Raw genomic sequence first — 17,918 nt, forward strand, 5'->3', positions numbered from 1 at the left:
AGATAGCTTGCTAGAAATTCAGATGTCTGGATGTGTAGTTGTAGGTAGGTAGGAAGGCAGAAAGGTTAATAGATAGCAAGCTAGGTAGCCATCAGGTGGTCTATATTAGTACATACATTGGTAGTAGGGAGGTGGAAAGGTAGATAGCTAGCAAAGTGAAAGGTTGACTAAATGGATATGCAGGTAGGTAGGGAGATGGGGAGGTGAATAGGTAGCAAGGTACCTACCCCTCAAGTGGTCTGATTAAGTATGTAGATAGGTATATGAGGAAGATGGGAAGGCAGATATGTAGATGGGTAGGAGGTTATCTAGATGTTAAGATGAAGAAGTAGGCAGGAAGATAAAACAGTAGCTTGCAATGAGGTACTCTGGATTAGTAAATAGGTAGGTAGATTATAAAGAAAGGAATGAAGATAATTGGGAAAGGCAGACGGGAAAGTAAGAAAGTAGGACGGAAGGAAGGTTAATGGGTAGCTAGCAAGCTAATATATCAGGTGGTCTATATAAGTACGTAGGTAAGGAAGGAAGAAAGGTAAGGTAAGGTAGCAAGCTAGGTAGACGTTTTTCTGGATATGTAGATGGGGAAGTGTGTGGGTAGTAGCTAGCTAGCTAGCAAACTGGTAGTCTTGTTTATGGGGTTATTAGGTAGATGAGGAAGATAGGACGGATGATAGCTAGCTTGGTAGAAGGTTGACTGGATATGTAGATAAGAAGACTGGCAGGTAAATAGGAGGCTAGGGAATTGGCCATCAGGTGGAAAAAGTTGGTAGTTGAGGAAAAAAGGAAGAAACATAGCCAGCTAGGTTTGAGGTTGTCGGGATGTGTAGATGGGGAACTAAGTATGTAACAGAACAGGACAATAAAACAGTAGATATCTTTGAGATAGTCTGGATTAGTAAATAGGAGAAGATAGCGAGCAAAGTTTGAAGGTATAAAGACAAATGGTAGCTAGGTAGTTGCTTGCCAGGAAGGGTAGAAGGTATAGGTATACAAGGAAGATGGGACATAGGGTTGGAGGTTGTCCAGACAAGCTAGTTATTATCTAGGAATCTAATTGATTGTAATAAGGAAGAAAAAAATAGGAAAATATGCATTGTCAGAAGGTTGTTACATAATGAACACATTGGTAAGAAGTCAACGACAGGATTGTGTGCACACAAGTGTCACCTTTGTCAGTCACTCTTCGGGATAAAGATCTTTGTTCCTAAAAGTGCCTGTGATGACACAGAGACTCCGGAGAAGCCATGATCCACTTACTGAGCACGTTGAGTTTGGCTCTCCTGGAGCGCAGCGCCGCCTCGGTGGCCTGACACTCGAACAGAGAGTCATCAGAAAGCTCAGAGTGGGAGATCTCCAAGTTGTACTGGCCCGTGTCCAGGGCTCGCAGGATTCGATATCTGGGCCAGGCTGCTTGAGAGAGGCACAACATGGTTACAGTTAGCGCAGTACGTCGTAGAGCGGACCACTTTTCATCATCGCTGGAAATACTTAATTACGAGCGTCGGCTGGAAAACAGTCCCGGCATGTGGAGAAACATTTGTTTATTTCCAAACAGGTTTAGAAGATCAAAAACAGAGAAGAGTTCAGAGGAGCTACGGGGAGATTGCTTCTACCTCACAACGGCGCTTTTTTTTTTATCGAAACAAACACACCACGAATGGTAAAACCTTTAAAAGCAATCTCTTCTGTTTTGCCTCATTCGGAGCCGGCTCCTGCAGACCCGCTCTGTTTACCCGACACAGCAAACACGGAGGAGCGGTTATGAAATGCTGAATCACAATTGTTCTACATTAACGAGAGGCGACGCTCAGCAAACAGGACGTGTTTTATATGAAAATGTCAAGAGCGATGAATTAATACCCAAACTTTGAAGACCTTTACAGAGAATTCATTTCCTCAGCCGTCGTAAGCAGGAATACGAATAAACACATTATCTAGCACAAGTTGAAGGTTATCTTTATTTAATAAACAAAACTTTTCTGACGATGAATCATAGAAAGACGTCGTGATAAGATGTATCTTTTAATGAAAAGTAGATATTTATGTCCGAGTATTTCCAAATAATGCTTTTTGTTTGGATATTTCTGAACTTTTATGGATTGTTAATGGAGTTATGGAATCTTAAAAATAGATTTAAAAAAATGCCGCAATAATCCCACAATACAATGAACACTTTACCCATCCTTGCAAAAAAAAAAGACTGTTGAGTCACTCGAATGTTTACCTTGATATGGCAAGAGATTCTTACATGTATTTTGAGGCCAAATCTACGGAAAAACGTTATAATAAAAAGAAAATACCTCTGAAAAATCTTGCGGAAATGTAAGATACATTTTTATCCTTGACTAGAAATTAAACTTTAGTGATGTAATAGTGCACCGTTCAAAATCAAAAAGTCAGCAAAGTCCTAGGATATAAACCAAAATCTCCAATGAAATTGAAATATTCTGCAGAATGTGCAAACATTATGATCTGCTACAACAATTTTGAGTTTATCAAGTCAAATTTCCACCGAGAAAGTAAAGGGATAACAATACTTATTTTTTAGTCTAAATTCCTGCGAAAACTTTTCAAATATACCTAAACAGTAGGGCCTAGAATTGCAACATGACAAGTGCAGAACAGATAGGTTTGTTTTTTTCAGGAGTTTAGCTGAAAAAAATTGCGATACATTTTCCTCACTTGATGACATCAGGTGGTTTCAGTGGTTAAACTCGATTGTTGAACATTTTAATAATGAATAACGGTATTCCTTCTTTCACCCCAATTGTTTTGTCCCGTCCATCTTGTACTAAAACCTTGATATGTTTGGAACTGTTCCGAAAAAAATAAAACAAGTCTATATTTTAAGATTTCCTTTAGCGGACGCTGCTAGGCTAGCTGCTAGGCTAGCTGCTAGGCAATTAGCCTAAAGCTTGTTCCGTCCCCTTCGTCGGCCCAAAAAAATTCAATATGATAAAAAAGAAACCTGTGGTTCAAGTTGACGTCCGTATTTTGAGGCCGAATTCCTCGAAAAGCAATTGTTAGAAATTTTAATGACTTCGAAAGATAAAAAACTATTGTCGCGTTCCTTATCGGATGATATAGCATTTGCGAGATGACGCTCTGAGTAAAAGTACAATGTACGTCTCCGCTCTCAAATATTGTGAGTTACAGAAACGTTTTGCCCTGGAATTGAGCCTCGACAGGACCCCTATTATCTTCTGGAACAAAAAGCGTAATTGGGTGTGACGCCCCACTAGGGGGCACCCTGTGATCCTCGGTGCCCGTCTTCAACATTATGATTCAGATGGCACAGCGGGCGAGTGGGGTTCGGCAAGGTAGGTGGAAAAGAGGGGGGTCAGGGGTACAGAAGTATTAGTGGAGATTACATCATTCTCTCCAGCACCTTGCAGCATAGCAACCACAGAGGTGACAACCCCCCAGGGAGGCGGAGACGGGGAAGAAGAAGGAGGAGGAGGAGGACGAACAATAAACTTCCACATCGATGCCTGCAGGTGGTGAATAGATTACTGAGGGAATGTAACAAGTAAACACGAGTGCGTCCTCTTCTCCCCCCCCCACTTCTCATTAATAAATATACTCTTAAAAAATGATAAACAAGCTCTCCTCTGTGTCACGATCCCGACGCCCACGCTCTCGTTAGCGCGCCAACGCTAACCTTTTTAACATGTCACTTCTCATCGCGGCGGGTCTTGTTCCGTCTCGGTGGAAAAAAGTCAAGAAGCCGGGGAGCGGAAAAAAAAAGAGTGATGAATGAGGGGTGTCGCGGGTGACGGAGCGACTGGCAGCACAAACAATTTAAAGATAAAAACATAAGGTGGGTGTCGGCTGATGGATGGCGGAGACAAAAAAAAAGAAGGGAAAACGTGTTGATCAAAAGCTGCCGTCACGGCGGCGGATTGGAAAGTAGCTGCAAGGACAAAGAGAGCATTACCGACAGAGGAGGTGTGCGGGGTGGGGGGGGGGTAACGAGAGGAGAGGGAGCGAGGGAGCGAGGGAGGAGTGAAGGTGATCCAGGGGAAAAGACGTATCTGGTGATGGAGGTGTGTTTGAGAAGATAGAAGTGTGTTTGTGCGTGTTGACCTTTACGGAACATGCAAATGAGATCGAGTCTGATTCACACGGCATGTCAGATTATCGCCGGTGTTTGTGCGTCTGTGTGGTGATATTTAAGTGTGCGGACGACTTTACATGCCGGTGTGCCGGGGAAAAGGTCACAACATTTGTGAGCGATGATGTTGCTGCTGTTGTTTCGGAGCGCGGTTGTTAGTGCTGCTGTTGCTGAGACTGCAGGTTGTATCGCCGTCATTTTCGTGGTCGGCGCTCGCCAGGATTGTTGTTGGCATCACGATTGTGGTTTCTGTTGTCGAGCTGTGGTCGCCATTGGGGTTTCTGGTCGCTCCAGACTCCGTTTAACGCAACAATAACGATGATGTTGTGTTCACTGGACTAGAGTTGTTGATGGACGAAGTTGTTTTATGGCCTTCTTTCTTTTAAGGGCCACCAAAGTCTTGAGCCACTTATTTATACTGGATGTGACTGTGTTGCTTCTTGATTCATTGCACTTTATTGTATTATCGTAGCATTTGACCATGTTGTGTGCATTTATGCTGTATTTTCTATACCTTTGTCCTGTTGTGATAGCAACAGGTTGCCTTTGCTTTTGTAGTGTTGCACTTGCAAAGCAATCGTACAACATTTTTGGTTGCCTGCGGTTATGTAACTTAAATTGTGCTTGAGGTACATTCAAATTGGCTTTGTTTTGTTGGGTTGTGCATTGCACTGTTGTTGCGTTGCACTGTTGTTACGTTGCACTGTTGTTGCGTTGCACTGTTGTTGCGTTGCACTGTTGTTGCGTTGCACTGTATTTGAGTTGCACTGTATTTGAGATGCACTGTATTTGAGATGCACTGTTGTTGCGTTTTGTTGTTGTTGCGTTGCACTGTTGTTGCGTTGCAATGTATTTGCATTGCACTTTATTTGAGATGTACTGTTGTTGCCTTTTGCTGTTGTTGCGTTGCACTGTATTTGCATTGCACTGTTGTTGCTTTGCACTGCTGTTGTGTTGCACTGTTGTTGTGTGGTGCTGTTGTTGCTTTACATTCTTGTTGCATTGCCCTGTTGTTGCTTTGCACTGCTGTTGTGTTGCACAGTTGTTGCATTGCACAGTTGTCTGTGGATTGTTGTATTGTTGTTGCACTCTTTTTGCCTTGCAGTTATGTTGTGTTGTACTGGTTGAATCATTATGGTTGCTTTGTGATGCCATTGCGATGCCGTTTGCGTTGCTGTTGCGATGCTGTTGCCTGTCCATGCCAACAACCCCTCCTGGATGCAGCTCACAAGATCTTGTAGAGCGAGTACAAGTTTTTCTTAATCCCAAACCAAAACTTTGTATATGACCACCTAATATAATTCTTAGAAATGATGAGTATTTTATTCGTTCTGGGGATTGAAGACACGAGAAGACTTGAGGAGTATGGGTGAAAGCCAAGGGTGGGAGACATCACCATCACAGGTCCTCAATAAAACTGAATCCATCTTTGCTATGATGTTTTTGCAAATTAAATCGACAGACAAACTGAATGAACCTGCACGCTCCAATTACAGAACATTATCAACATCAGTATCTGGTTGATGCAGGATTAATCTGAATGCAGATGAGAAATTAACACGTCTCTTGCTACATTATCAAGGCAGGAATTAAACACGCAGCGCTGTTACGGTTGTTAATGATACCAGTTGAGAACGCTCCGTTATGATGAAACGTCCACAAACGTTCCCACTCTGCCGTGAACCGAGTCCTGTTTTCAAACATTCTTCCCTGTGTTTCCCCCTCCGGAGTCAGGGGAGGAAAAGAGCACTTGTCTTTCTGGTGCAGTCTGACCGTTTGACTCCTTGCTTGTGGTTGCGTGTGATGCTGAGACGTCTCAGGAAATCAAGCGAAGCCGCAGTTGCACTTTCGCCGGGTAATTCTGGATATGTGTGTCGGCTTAGGATGTAAATGCGAATGCGCGTCTGCTTTTGTCAGCAGTGTGAGGGATTTCCTCTAATTCGGGATGATATACAGGGCTCATTTTTTTCCCCCGGATTGTCACTCGCATGCCTCGCGGCTCTCCACCGGCACAGCCTCCTTTTCCCCCCCTAATGTTGAAAAAGAGCCTCATACTTTTCAGCCCTAATAGCTTTTGTCACAGAGTCGACTCCGTGGCCGAGCCGTTTGAATCGGCGACCCCCCCCCCGCCGCCTCACCTCTCAGCCCTTCCCCGATGCCCAGAGCCAGGCCGTCCTTTGTCCACTGGACGATGCCGCTGTAGTTGAAGACCACGCAGGAGAGCACCACCTTCTCGCCCAGTATGACCGATTGGTCCGAGGGCTCCTGGGAGAAGCGCACGCAGCCCACTGCAACAAGAAGAAGAAAGGGAATCAATTTTACGTTCCTTCGCGCTGTGACTCGGCTATGAGCTGCCGCTTTTATTGCCTTCTATCGAGCTGCCCACTCGCTTCCTGCGCTTATCGACTAATGTTTGTCCATGTGATGGCTCACGGGGGGGATCCGTTATGTCTTTTATCGTGTATATGCCGCTTTTATTGCACCTTTATTTCCCCGGTATTGGGAGTGAGCTTTAATATAGACCTGCGGTCACAACCAGAACCGGAGAGGAAGATTGTTAAGACTCTTCATCTGGAGAAACAGACAGAATTACTGGTTCTTCCTCGTCAGAGTCCTTAAACCCGGAGGTTCAGTTCCTTCACCAGCCCACTTCGGCGTCAGACTCTCTCTACTAACGTCTTTAGATTTTCTCAAATACTTTTGCCGTCTAACCGGCACTATTGGACGCTTAAATCTCTCAAAATCTTGCTTCCACTTGTGCCTTTGAGTAAGGATAGGTACGATACTTGGCACCCTTTATTTCCATATGACCGTCGCAAAAGGTACCCACTTTTCTTCTACAGCCCTGTCTGTTACGTTCGTCTTGTCTTGAAGCTCCGAAAGATACAATTGTTTAACGGCATTTTTTTTCTATTTTTAAGCTATTTTGTAGCAGAAGCTAAAATGCTAACATGCGGAACAGACAAAAAACAAACTACTGTCTACACTAGGTGTGCGATATTTACCCAGAGCGTTTTCTTGTCTGTGTAGCATCTTAGCAATTTAGCTTCTGCTACAAACACTCTTAAACCATGTTAAACAATTTTTCGGAAACATTTCTCATGTCAAGAGGGACCTTACAGAGGAGCAGGATGGAGGTATTTAGGAGTTTTGAAATGTCTTATTGAAGACACAAAGAAAAGTGAGCTCCAGTTGTGACTGACTAGAAAAGATAGACGTGTGGGTGAGTAGATGGAAACAATGGCTAGAGTGAAAACACTTCAGGGCCAAATCTGGTTACTGGGAGACGTTACATGGCCCCGCAGTAACCAATGATACAGTTAGTTAAAATTTTAAAATAAGAATAAAACTAATTTTGAAGGAATTTAATGGGATAAATACAGAGAAAAATAGGTGAGACAATACCAGAACTAGCCTCATGCTAATACTTGACATATTGGTAAATATACATTTTGTTCTGCCCCTTACTTTAACAGGTTTTTGGTCTCTGGTGTGATCCAGATTGACAGCCCTGACTTTGATTCATTAGTCAGACACTATTTGAATTTCTCTCGTTCTGAATATTGAATTTATTCATTTCTCAGCTCTCACGAAACCGTGGTCATTAAAGGTAACTCGCAGAATAAATTAAGATTGAAATTCATTCATTCATCTTCTATGCTGGATGTGTGTGTGTGTGTGTGGGGTTTCCCAGTTTCTTTGGGCGAGAGGCGGAGGGACACCCTGGACAGGACACCCGTCTGTCCCAGGGCACACAAAGACACACAACCATTCACACACACACTCATACCTACGGACAGTTCACTGTTAACCTCTGTATGTTTTTGGACTGTGGGAGGAAACTGGAGTGCCCGGAGTAAACCCTTGCAACACGGGGAGAAAACATACAGGTCAACATGTTGAGAACGTTAGCAAGAACAAACTGGTTAACGGGTTCACGCTCCCTTCACAACTCTCAAGAATCTAATCTTGGTCGGCGTGCGTTGTTGGAAGAGCTCCCGGGCAGTGACGTGACTCGAGCACTAGGGGCGCCGCTGCAGGTCTGAGCCGCGGCTTCCTTCGCACACACAAATGCCCTCCAGCAAATAATCCCTTCGGCTGTTACACCGCCGCTAAAGTGCGCTTGTACAAATACTCGCAGCGAAGTGTAGACACACCGAGTGTCAGCTGAGGAGGGGGGAGGCAGGGAGGGATGGAGGGAGGAAGGGAGGGAGGTGCATCTCTGTTTTTCAGCTGTTTGCATCATCACCTATAATTGTTTCATATTCCACAGAAAGTCTTGCGTGGATTAATTAAAGCAGAGAAGAAGACTGCAGGGCTTTATTACAGATGAGTCGTGCACACCCGTCTAAGACACACACGCGCACACACACACACACTTGTGCGTTTGTGTTCGTCTTCCTGTGGCCTCCTCTGTTCTTGGTGAAACCGTCTTCTTCGCTAATTAACACACGAGCTAGTTTATGAAGCAGAACCCTGAGCTGAGCTGCTAGAGCTGAGCTAGAAGACTTCCCATGCTACACATATAAGGTTATTACAGACTTTTTGAACTTTTCTTATTGTTTATCGACAACTTTTAGTGACGTGTTGAAATATTTAAACACGTAAAATGAAGAAAACCAATGAAAATATCCTGATACAGTTAAACATCCATAAAAAAATGTTTTTTTTTATCGTGTTCATTGTGAAAAAAAAACCCAAAACATTTCTAAACATGTAAAAGAGCTGAGCTAGAGGACTTCCTATACGACATATAATTAAGGATATCGTAGACTTTAATTTATCGACAGTAATGTGTCACGATATTTTTAAGTCTTAAAAATGAAGACGTGACAAGTGACAAATCCAAACAAAGGTTTTTTTTCCCAAATTTGGTTAAGATTGTTAATTGTGAAAATAAAATAAAATATTTCTCAGCATAAACAAGGAAGTACTCTTGTCAGGAGAGAACAAACTAGAGCTGAGCTAGAGGACTTCCCGCATGCGATGACAAACTTCTTTGCATAATATCGCAAACTTTGTGGATTTTATTATCGTCTACCAACAACTATTAATAAATTGTTATATATATTTTCAAGTTAAAATAAAAACAAACAAATAATGAAAGTGTAAACTATGTTGATAAAGTGAAACATCCAGAAAAAATAGTTTCACACATTTTGTTCGACGATTTTAATTGTGAATAACCAGAGCTGAGCTAGAGGACTTCCTGTATCTGAGAACGCACTTCTTAAAGGTATAATGTCCTAAACTTTGTGAATTGAATTATTGTTTATCAACAACTTTTAAATAATGCATTAGAATATATTGAAATCTTGAATAAAAACAATGTTAATACAGTGAAACACAGACACAAATGTCACTTTGTTTGTAAGGAAATAGTGAAAACAAAAGATATACATAGAAACAGTTGTAGTTCAGTACATTAGATATATATATAATGATTATTTTTTGGGAGGGGGTTGAAGTCCAGAGGAATCTGATCCATGACTGCAAAGATTTGATATTAAAATCGACAAATAAAGACCAGATTTGCAAAAGAAAAAAAAGAGATTGACGATCGACAGTGTTGACAAAAAAGGAAGAAGATCTCACTCTGACATGAGTGATTTACATGTGGGTCATGTTCTGCATGATTTATGCAAAATTAGCAGTTATTACCACCATCTTTGTGTGTGTGTGTGTGTGTGTGTGTGTGTGTGTGTGTGTGTGTGTAGATGGTGACAGCTGGACAAAGAGGAGGAGACAGACAACGTTTTAGTTTGAGATACTAGTTGTCAGTGTTTGAGTGTGTGTTTATTCTGCATATTTCTGTGTGTGTCAGTGTGTGTGTGTCAGTGTGTGTGTGTGTGTGTGCGTGTGTGTGTCAGCCTGCAGCAGAGACCGATCAGAAAGAAGAGCTGCACTGACAGAAAACAGGGATGTAATTAACCCTGGAGGATACCCTGCTTACCAAACACACACACAACCACATGGACGCACACACAAACACACACACAAAAAAATAAGCTTTTATATAACACACATTATTATAATTGTTGTTGAAATAAGAGCGACATGGAAAGAAAAGTCGTACGTATACACGCCAAAGCATGACTCGCACTGAATGACGCACAAATGTCATCTACACATGAAGCTCGTCGGACTCACAAATGTATACACAAGACGCTCTGTTCAAGGTCGGGGTCGCAGGGGCAGCAGCTGTAGTAAAGAGGCCTGGATTGAGCGCTTTAAAATGCTCTTCTCAAGGGTGTCCTGGGTCCGCCCCGGGGCCTCCCCCTCCTCAGATTAAACACCTTTTCTTAGACCGTCTTCTCTTGAAGGTGGAAGGGTTCTACCCCGAGTCCCTCCTGGACGACTGAGCTAAGAGAGAGTCTATCCGTGATCTTATTCTCGAGTCTGAGCTGCCGAATCTTAGGTGACAGTAGAAATCCACTGTCAGTAGTGGAGGTTTGTCTTCTGGCTCAGCTCAGACTTGGAGAAGCTGATCCTCTTTTATATTTAGTTTGAAATTTAATTTTTTATCTTTTGAATGACAGAAGTTGAAGATTCAAACAAGGTTCAGACTTATTTAATAAAAAAAAACAAGTTCAGCTAAATGAGGATATGAATTTAACAGGGGATGAAAAAACTAGCTCACCGGATTCCGTGCGAAATAAAACGAGGTTTAAAAAGAGACGTGAATCCGCCTCAATAAATGAGTCATTTCTGTCCTACATCCGAAAACACATCCGAACATCCTCGTAAAGACGTGATGGAGATGGAAAGTGTCATCCATCCATCCGTCCGTCCGTCTCCCGTCACTTATCCAGGATTACATCTCTCGCTGGACCGGGGAAAACCTCGGAGGAGGAATTTCTTCTGCTCCTGACCCTGGATGATGTGAAGTGGACGACGTAAAAAAGACACACAAAAAAAAAAGAGAAGACACGAGCGTGTGCGTGCGATACATGAGGGTGAACGAAGGGTTAATAGCTTGAAGAACTGAAGAGTTTGTTTCCGACAAAGACTGCGTTGTGTCGTCAAGAGGGAGGGTTGTCGAGTGAAGGACTGAAGAAGAGATGAAGGAGAAAATCCAAGACATGCCGAGAACAAATCAGATCCTGGTATTCAGGTTTAAAAATCATGTTTTGTTGCCATAACGACTTTGGGAATCAGGTTTGAAAAATGGCTACAACAATGTCATCCTTTATTTTATAGTCACAATTTTCTTTTCAAATGAATAAATGATTATGTCCTCTTTTTCCATGTTTTCCTTCTTTTCTTCTACTAATTCCCTTAAAAGAGCCTGTGGACTTTCCCAGCTACCCGGGGTAAGAGGTGGAGGACGCCCTAATCAAGTGACCAACCCGGGCTGATACAGACGATCAATGCAGATTTAAACAATTTAGAATCTTTAATTCTGTTGGTTTTTTGGATAATGGGAGGAAACCGGAGTGCACAGAAAAGAACCCATGTGTATCTCAAAGTTGCCTCAAGCTGTTGTGTAACAAGAAATTAGTATTAGTATTAAGTATTAAGAAAAAGAAGTAAAGAAAACTCTTGAAAAAGGAAGTTGTAAAGAGACGTTTCTTTGCTTGTCAAGGAGGAAGAACTAGTCTGGTTTCGAAATTAAATGGCTGCAAATAATTACTTGGCTTCGCTGTCAGAACTCAAGGTTAATAACAAACCTGAGAAAAAGATGTTCAGTTGTGTCAATGAAAACTTGAGGGTCTTACCACTAGAAAATAACAACACTTCCTGTTCAGATTGGTTTTTCAAATTAAACTGTCGGACATCTTTTCGCAATAATCAAGTTTATAAATGAATGCCACAGTCTTTTACTCGATTTTTACATTAAACCAAATGTTTTTTTTATAAGAAGTAGAATAAGTAGTAGAAGTGGGAGTAGAAGAATTAGTAGTAGAAGTAGTTGTGGGAGTAAAGTTAGTAGTAGAATTAGTAATAGAAGTAGAAGTAGAAGTATTAGTAGAAGTAGAAGTAGTAGTAGAAGTACAATAAGAAGAATAAGTAGTATAAGTATTAAAATAATTAGTAGTAGAAGTAGAAGTACTAGTAGTACTAGAAGTAGTTGTATAAGTAGAAGAAGTAGAATAATTAGTAGTAGAAGTTGTAGTAGACGTAGAAGAAGTAGTAGAAGTAGTAGAATAAGTAGTAGTACAAGTAGAAGTAGTAGTAGAAGTAGTATAAGAATTAGAAGTAGAAGTAGTAGTAGAAGTGGTAGAAATAGTAGTAGAATTAGAAGAAGTAGTAGTGGAAGTAGAATAATAAGTAGTTGTAGAAGTAGAATAATTAGTAGTAGAAGTATAAGAAGTTGAAGTAGTAGAAGAAGTATTAGTAGAAGTAGTAGTGGTAGTAAAATAAGTAGTAGAATTAGCAGTAGAAGTAGTTTTAGAAGTAGCAGAATTATAAGAAGTAGTTGTAGAAGTAGAAGAATAGCATAAGTAGTAGCTTGAATTTTTCTTAAAAAGTTGAGTCGGATTTCTCACAAATAGCGAAACCCTCTTCATAAAACATTCAATTTTTCCAACTGTAGCCCGGAGGTGATAGACTTGCCTCCAGTTTCAAGCCAACACTTTTTTTTTTCTTTCTTTTTTTTCACTGGAATGCCGACTTTGCAAAGTTCTGTAAAAAATAAAATCCAAGCGTGCTCCGAGGAGCGTGAAGGAAAGAGAAATAACTTGATTACAGAGCGACAGAAAGCAATTGAATCTCAACGACACAGCTCGTGCATCGATCAGACATCGATCTCTTCCGTCTGCGGCTCTGAAGAATTCCTGCGACGTTATGAAATCCCAGCCCGCGGGCCGATCATAAATTCCAGCATCCTCTGGAGTGGGGAAGAAAAAGAGAGGGTTGTAACCCTAAACTGGAAGTCTTGTGTACCCTGAAGCCCTCGCCGGCGCCCCCTCCCTCGACCCCCTTAAACTGCCATGCTGACCCTCTCTGTGTATTCATGTCCGACCTCTGGCCCGGGGCTACAGCCTGCTCCCATTTCGGATACCACACACCGCAAGCCCCGGCGCCGCCACATCTGCGAGGGTGTTAATGTGTCGGGATTGTTGGTGTTGACACGCTTGTCTGCGCCGCCGCTGAACGGAAGAGGCTAGGAGGTGTGATGGACGCGATGAGCTGAGCTAGAGGGCAGAACTCCCAAGTATATTTGTTGTTGAAAGGTAGTACAAGAGTTAAGATCGCACCTCACCTTAGCCGTCACATTGTAGTTAGCATTAACGCTTAGCTTAACACTAACCTAAACACCGCCCGTAACTTTAAGCTTAATGATAACCTTAGCGCTAATGCCTACTGAAAACAACAATGCAATGGACCCTTTGATTGACAATTAACCAGCTATAAGGCTAACAGCTAACCGCTAATGAAACCAGCCCCTGCTTTTAATGCTAACCTTAACAACCACAGTGGTAACTTTAACACTGATGCTAACCAGATCTGAACATGTCATCGACTCTGACATTACCATTACGTGCTAACTTTAAGCCTAAAACCTGGCCCTGCCCGAAAACTGAAACCTAAAAAAAACTCAATCCTGATTTTGACGCTAATGCTAACCAAATCTGCGCATGCCAGATTTTTTTACCTTAACAATAATAATAAACTTAGTGCTTACCTCAACCCTGCTAAAAAACCCTAACATTAACAATAACCTCAATTCTAACTTTAAAGCTAATGCTAATTAAACCTCAACCTGCCCTGAACCATAATTTATGTAATAACCTTAATGCTAACTTTAAATATAATGCTAATCAAACCTGACACTGCCTATGACATTAACAATAACATTAACGCTAACTTTAAAGCTAATGCTAATCAACTCCCAGCAGACAAAACCATAACCTTTACAATAATCTGAATCGTAAGTTTAATGCTAATCGGACCCAACCCTGCCTGTAACTATAACCTTAACAATAACCCTAATGCTAACTTGAAGGCTAATGCTAATCGAACCTGACCATGCCTATAACCTTTACAATAACATTCATGCTAACTTTAAAGCTAATGCTAAACAAACTTGACCCTGCTCGTCAACATGATCTTAACAATACACCTAATGCTAACTCTAAGGATAATCAAGCCCAAATGTGCCCATAACGTTTACCTAAACATTAACCTCAATGCTAACTTTAAAGCTAATGCTAATAGAACCCAAGCCTGCTTGTAACCATAACCTTAGTTCTAACTTGAAACATAACGCTTATCAGCCCATCAGTCCATGACCCTTACCTTAAACACAACATTAAAGCTAACTTAAAAGGCTAATGCTAATCGAACAAACCCTTCCCGTAACCATAACTTTAGCAATAACCTTAGCCATATCTTCGTCCACTTTGGCTTCTCCTGGACCTGAACGTCAACGGTTCCAGACGGATTTAACATCTGAAATATGTCATCCGAAGAAGTTTAAGAGCCAAACAAGTGTCGTCGTGAGATAAGAAAAAGTTCCCATGAATTTACAGATCGTCTAAAAATAAAGTGACATGTGCGTCAGTGACTCCAGGAACAGAGGTGGATTATTCTGCGGCAGACAAAAGCTGTGTGTGGGAGAAAGAAGCTCATTAAAGCTGCGAGGCCGGCGTTCTGGCACAGACGCCGCGGATCCACAAACAAAAGAGGAATTCAGAGGTGCCTGAACCGGATCAGACGGGACGATGTTGTGCGGGTCAATCAATCAGCGTCGATTGATCGTCACACTCGTAGATGATGCGCTTCCAGGATCAGAAGTTGATTTCAAAAACGGGACTTTTCGCCCAATTTCTAGCATCGTCATGATACGTAGTTGACGGTTTGTTACTTAAATGAACAGTAAAACGCTGAAAAATGACACAAGACTCTGAACTACAAATTGTTTTACTTTCAGAAAATAAAATAAAATAATTAAATCTATGTATCAGTGCAAAAAAACAACCTTTTTTGTAAAACAAAAACAATTATCCATCATTTAAAAATAAAATATTAAGCAACAGAACGAAAATTGCATTTACATTTTTTATAAAAAACACAAATATGATGAAGATGAAATAGATTCGTCTACACAAAATAATAACAATTAAACAAAACAGTGAAATAAACTTAATGAAATGATAATAAAAAAAACATTTAAATCCTAATTTAGTCCAAATTTAAACCCTAAATAAGGTGGAAAAGACGTTATTTTAAATAAAACTAGGAAAATAATTTTGAAAAAATTAAGAACAATAAGAAAATCAACCGCTGTCTAAAAGAAAGGAATGAGATTAGGGTTTTAAAAAGAAAAAAAAAGAAAATATATGTATATAAAACTGAAACAACACAATAAAAGAATGAATTAGAAAAAAAAGAAAATAATAATAATTATAATAAAATTAACTAAATCCAACGGAACAAAATTAAATATATATTTATATTTTTAAATATTATTTAAAATAATATATATATATATTTTAAAATACATGTAATAAAGACAAAAGGCACATACATTTTATATATATATATATATATATATATATATATATATATATATATGAAGAGCAATACAGTATTAAGTAAGAAATGAAATAATTTAAATGAATTCAATATACAACAAAATAAATAAATTAAAATTGATTATATTGTGAAAACCACCACTATAAATCTAAACAAGGTTCTTAAAAATGAATAAAAAAGCTGCTATGAAGGATTGTAGAGCAACTATCATGTCAGAAAAGTCTCACTAAAGACTTGAAATGTTACAATCGTCTCCATATTTTGGTCCCACGGTTGAAAACGGCGAGCAGGAAACATCAAGAGAAGCACTTCCTCGCACATTACAAACACTCCGCTCTAATCAAAACTACAGCAGACAAACAACAACTTGTTTCGGTTTCGCCCATGAAAGGCACTCGGCGCCGCCGCTCCTCCGGGACGCCGTGCCGTGTTTATCGCCATCTTGTTTATTTTGACGTCTCCGGAAACCTTTCATGCAACATTCATGCCCCCCCGACAAAAAAAAACAACAGGCATTCAAGTGACAGAGACGCAAACGAGGGCCGACAGGGAGATGGCGAGGCTTCCAGGGGCGAGACGGAGCACACGGGGGAACGACCGCCGACTTCGGAACTTTGGTCGTCCTGCGCTCATACTCGCACGCTCGGCTCCCACGACAAGTGACGGTTGTAGCTAACGTGCTAGCAGCGTCTGCGCAGTCACGTAACTGATAACGTTTAACGTGCTTTCTTTTAAACAACCCACCTTCGTCACTGTTTCTTTGTTGCTCACACAATTAAGACCTATCAAACACACACAATTCATCTAAATTACACAAGCGAAATATGTGTCGCACACGTGTATAAAACCATGATTCACTGTTGCACACACGACAACAACACGATTGTCTCAAAAAGATTTTTGTATGATTAATTCCATTCGTTACTCATTCGTGTCTGTGGTTGAAATCTTACTTATTGGATGATCAGTTACTTACAATGGAGTATAAAGATGCGACCGAGACAGTTCCCGCTTTATAGTGAAAATCGGCCACTCTATGAGAAGGTTCTGTATTACTCTCTCCTTGTACGAGTAAAATCGTTCTGACATTAAACCCTTTCTAAACTTTGATGTGTACTCTTTAAGCTCATAGCTTTAAGTCAAACTGGTAACCTGATTATTTAGAAGCAAAAAAACACACCCTAGTTTGGACGTGAAATTGACGCACATTTATGACACACAGATTAAAAAGTACAACAACGAAAACTTCAACACACACAAGTGCTTCCTAAAATAATTACTAAAATATGTTTTTTTTTTAGACTATCTGAAGCTGACTGTGTGTACACGGTGTGTAGTGGTTCACGGTACGAGTCGACATCGATACGTCGACAATAATCGCATATACACACACACGCACACTATTGTGACGTCCCTGTTTTGTGTGCGTCTCCATCAACGTGAATGACGTGGAGGAAGTCACGAGCGCGAGTCAAGCATGGAACCCCCCGCGGCACCTTGGTCTTCTCATGTGTCCCCTTTAGTCAAAATAATTGCCTGCTGCTGCTGCTGCTGCTGCTGCTGCTGCTTCGACACACACACACACACACACTTACACTCGCTCGACACACACTCCGACGCAGGAACGCACACGCTCCGGAATGGTGCCGAAGTCATTATAAAGTTCAGAACCGTTAAGACAAGCACTTCCTAATCATCAGCGAGCGCCAACCAACCTGATTACGCCGCTGAAGACTTCAAACATCGGGGTTGTGTTTAGTTTGACTCTCTCCTGCTCGCACACACACACACCTACACACACACACACACACACACTTACACACACACACTGGCCCTCCCCTGTCTTCCTATCTGCTTCTCCCTGCAGCTCCCTCTAATTGACTTCTGCCTTCCTTCACTTCATTTCATCTCTTATTTCGGTTTTATTTCCCCCTTTTTTTTTCATGATCCCTCTGTCTTCAATTATTCATCCCTCTCTCTTTCTCCTCTGATTTCCCTCCATCTGGTCCTGGTGATGTTTAATTCACCTCTTCATTTGGAGGAGAGGCCAACGCCGCCGCCGCCGCCGCTGCACACGCTGTTAATTGGTTTTTAAGAGCGGTAAGTACACACACATGTACGCACACACACACACACACACACACACACACACACACACACACACACGCCGTCCCACATACGCAGAGGAACACACACTACCCCCCCCTTTACCCGCCGCTGTCGGAGCACACTGTACATGTCTGGCCGCATTAGCGTCACCAAATGAGCACCGAGTGAAAAAGCATGTGAGCGAGCGCGAGTGTGTGTGTCCGTCTGTGCGATG

General features: G+C 41.4%; 1 protein-coding gene across 5 annotated transcripts in view; it reads right to left on the reverse strand.

Annotated features, from left to right (window-relative positions):
• Positions 1–17,918, reverse strand: part of kirrel1b (kirre like nephrin family adhesion molecule 1b) — an 82,962-nt gene that overhangs the window by 19,250 nt on the left and 45,794 nt on the right. For 3 of the 5 annotated variants that reach the window (XR_015713517.1, XM_087810495.1, XM_087810493.1), the window contains exons 2-3: positions 6,253–6,402; positions 1,258–1,410 (exon numbers count right to left, since the gene is read on the reverse strand). Coding sequence is in view for 4 of the 5 variants with exons in the window: in XM_087810495.1 (XP_087666621.1) it covers positions 1,258–1,410; positions 6,253–6,402 (303 nt within the window). In the remaining variant the exon portion in view is untranslated. The remainder of the gene's footprint in view (positions 1–1,257; positions 1,411–6,252; positions 6,403–17,918) is intronic. The other 2 variants (XM_087810496.1, XM_087810494.1) reach the window with 1 other exon arrangement.

Source organism: Callionymus lyra, chromosome 16 (genome assembly GCF_982586985.1).
Source record: "Callionymus lyra chromosome 16, fCalLyr1.hap1.1, whole genome shotgun sequence".
Lineage (NCBI taxonomy): Eukaryota > Metazoa > Chordata > Actinopteri > Syngnathiformes > Callionymidae > Callionymus > Callionymus lyra.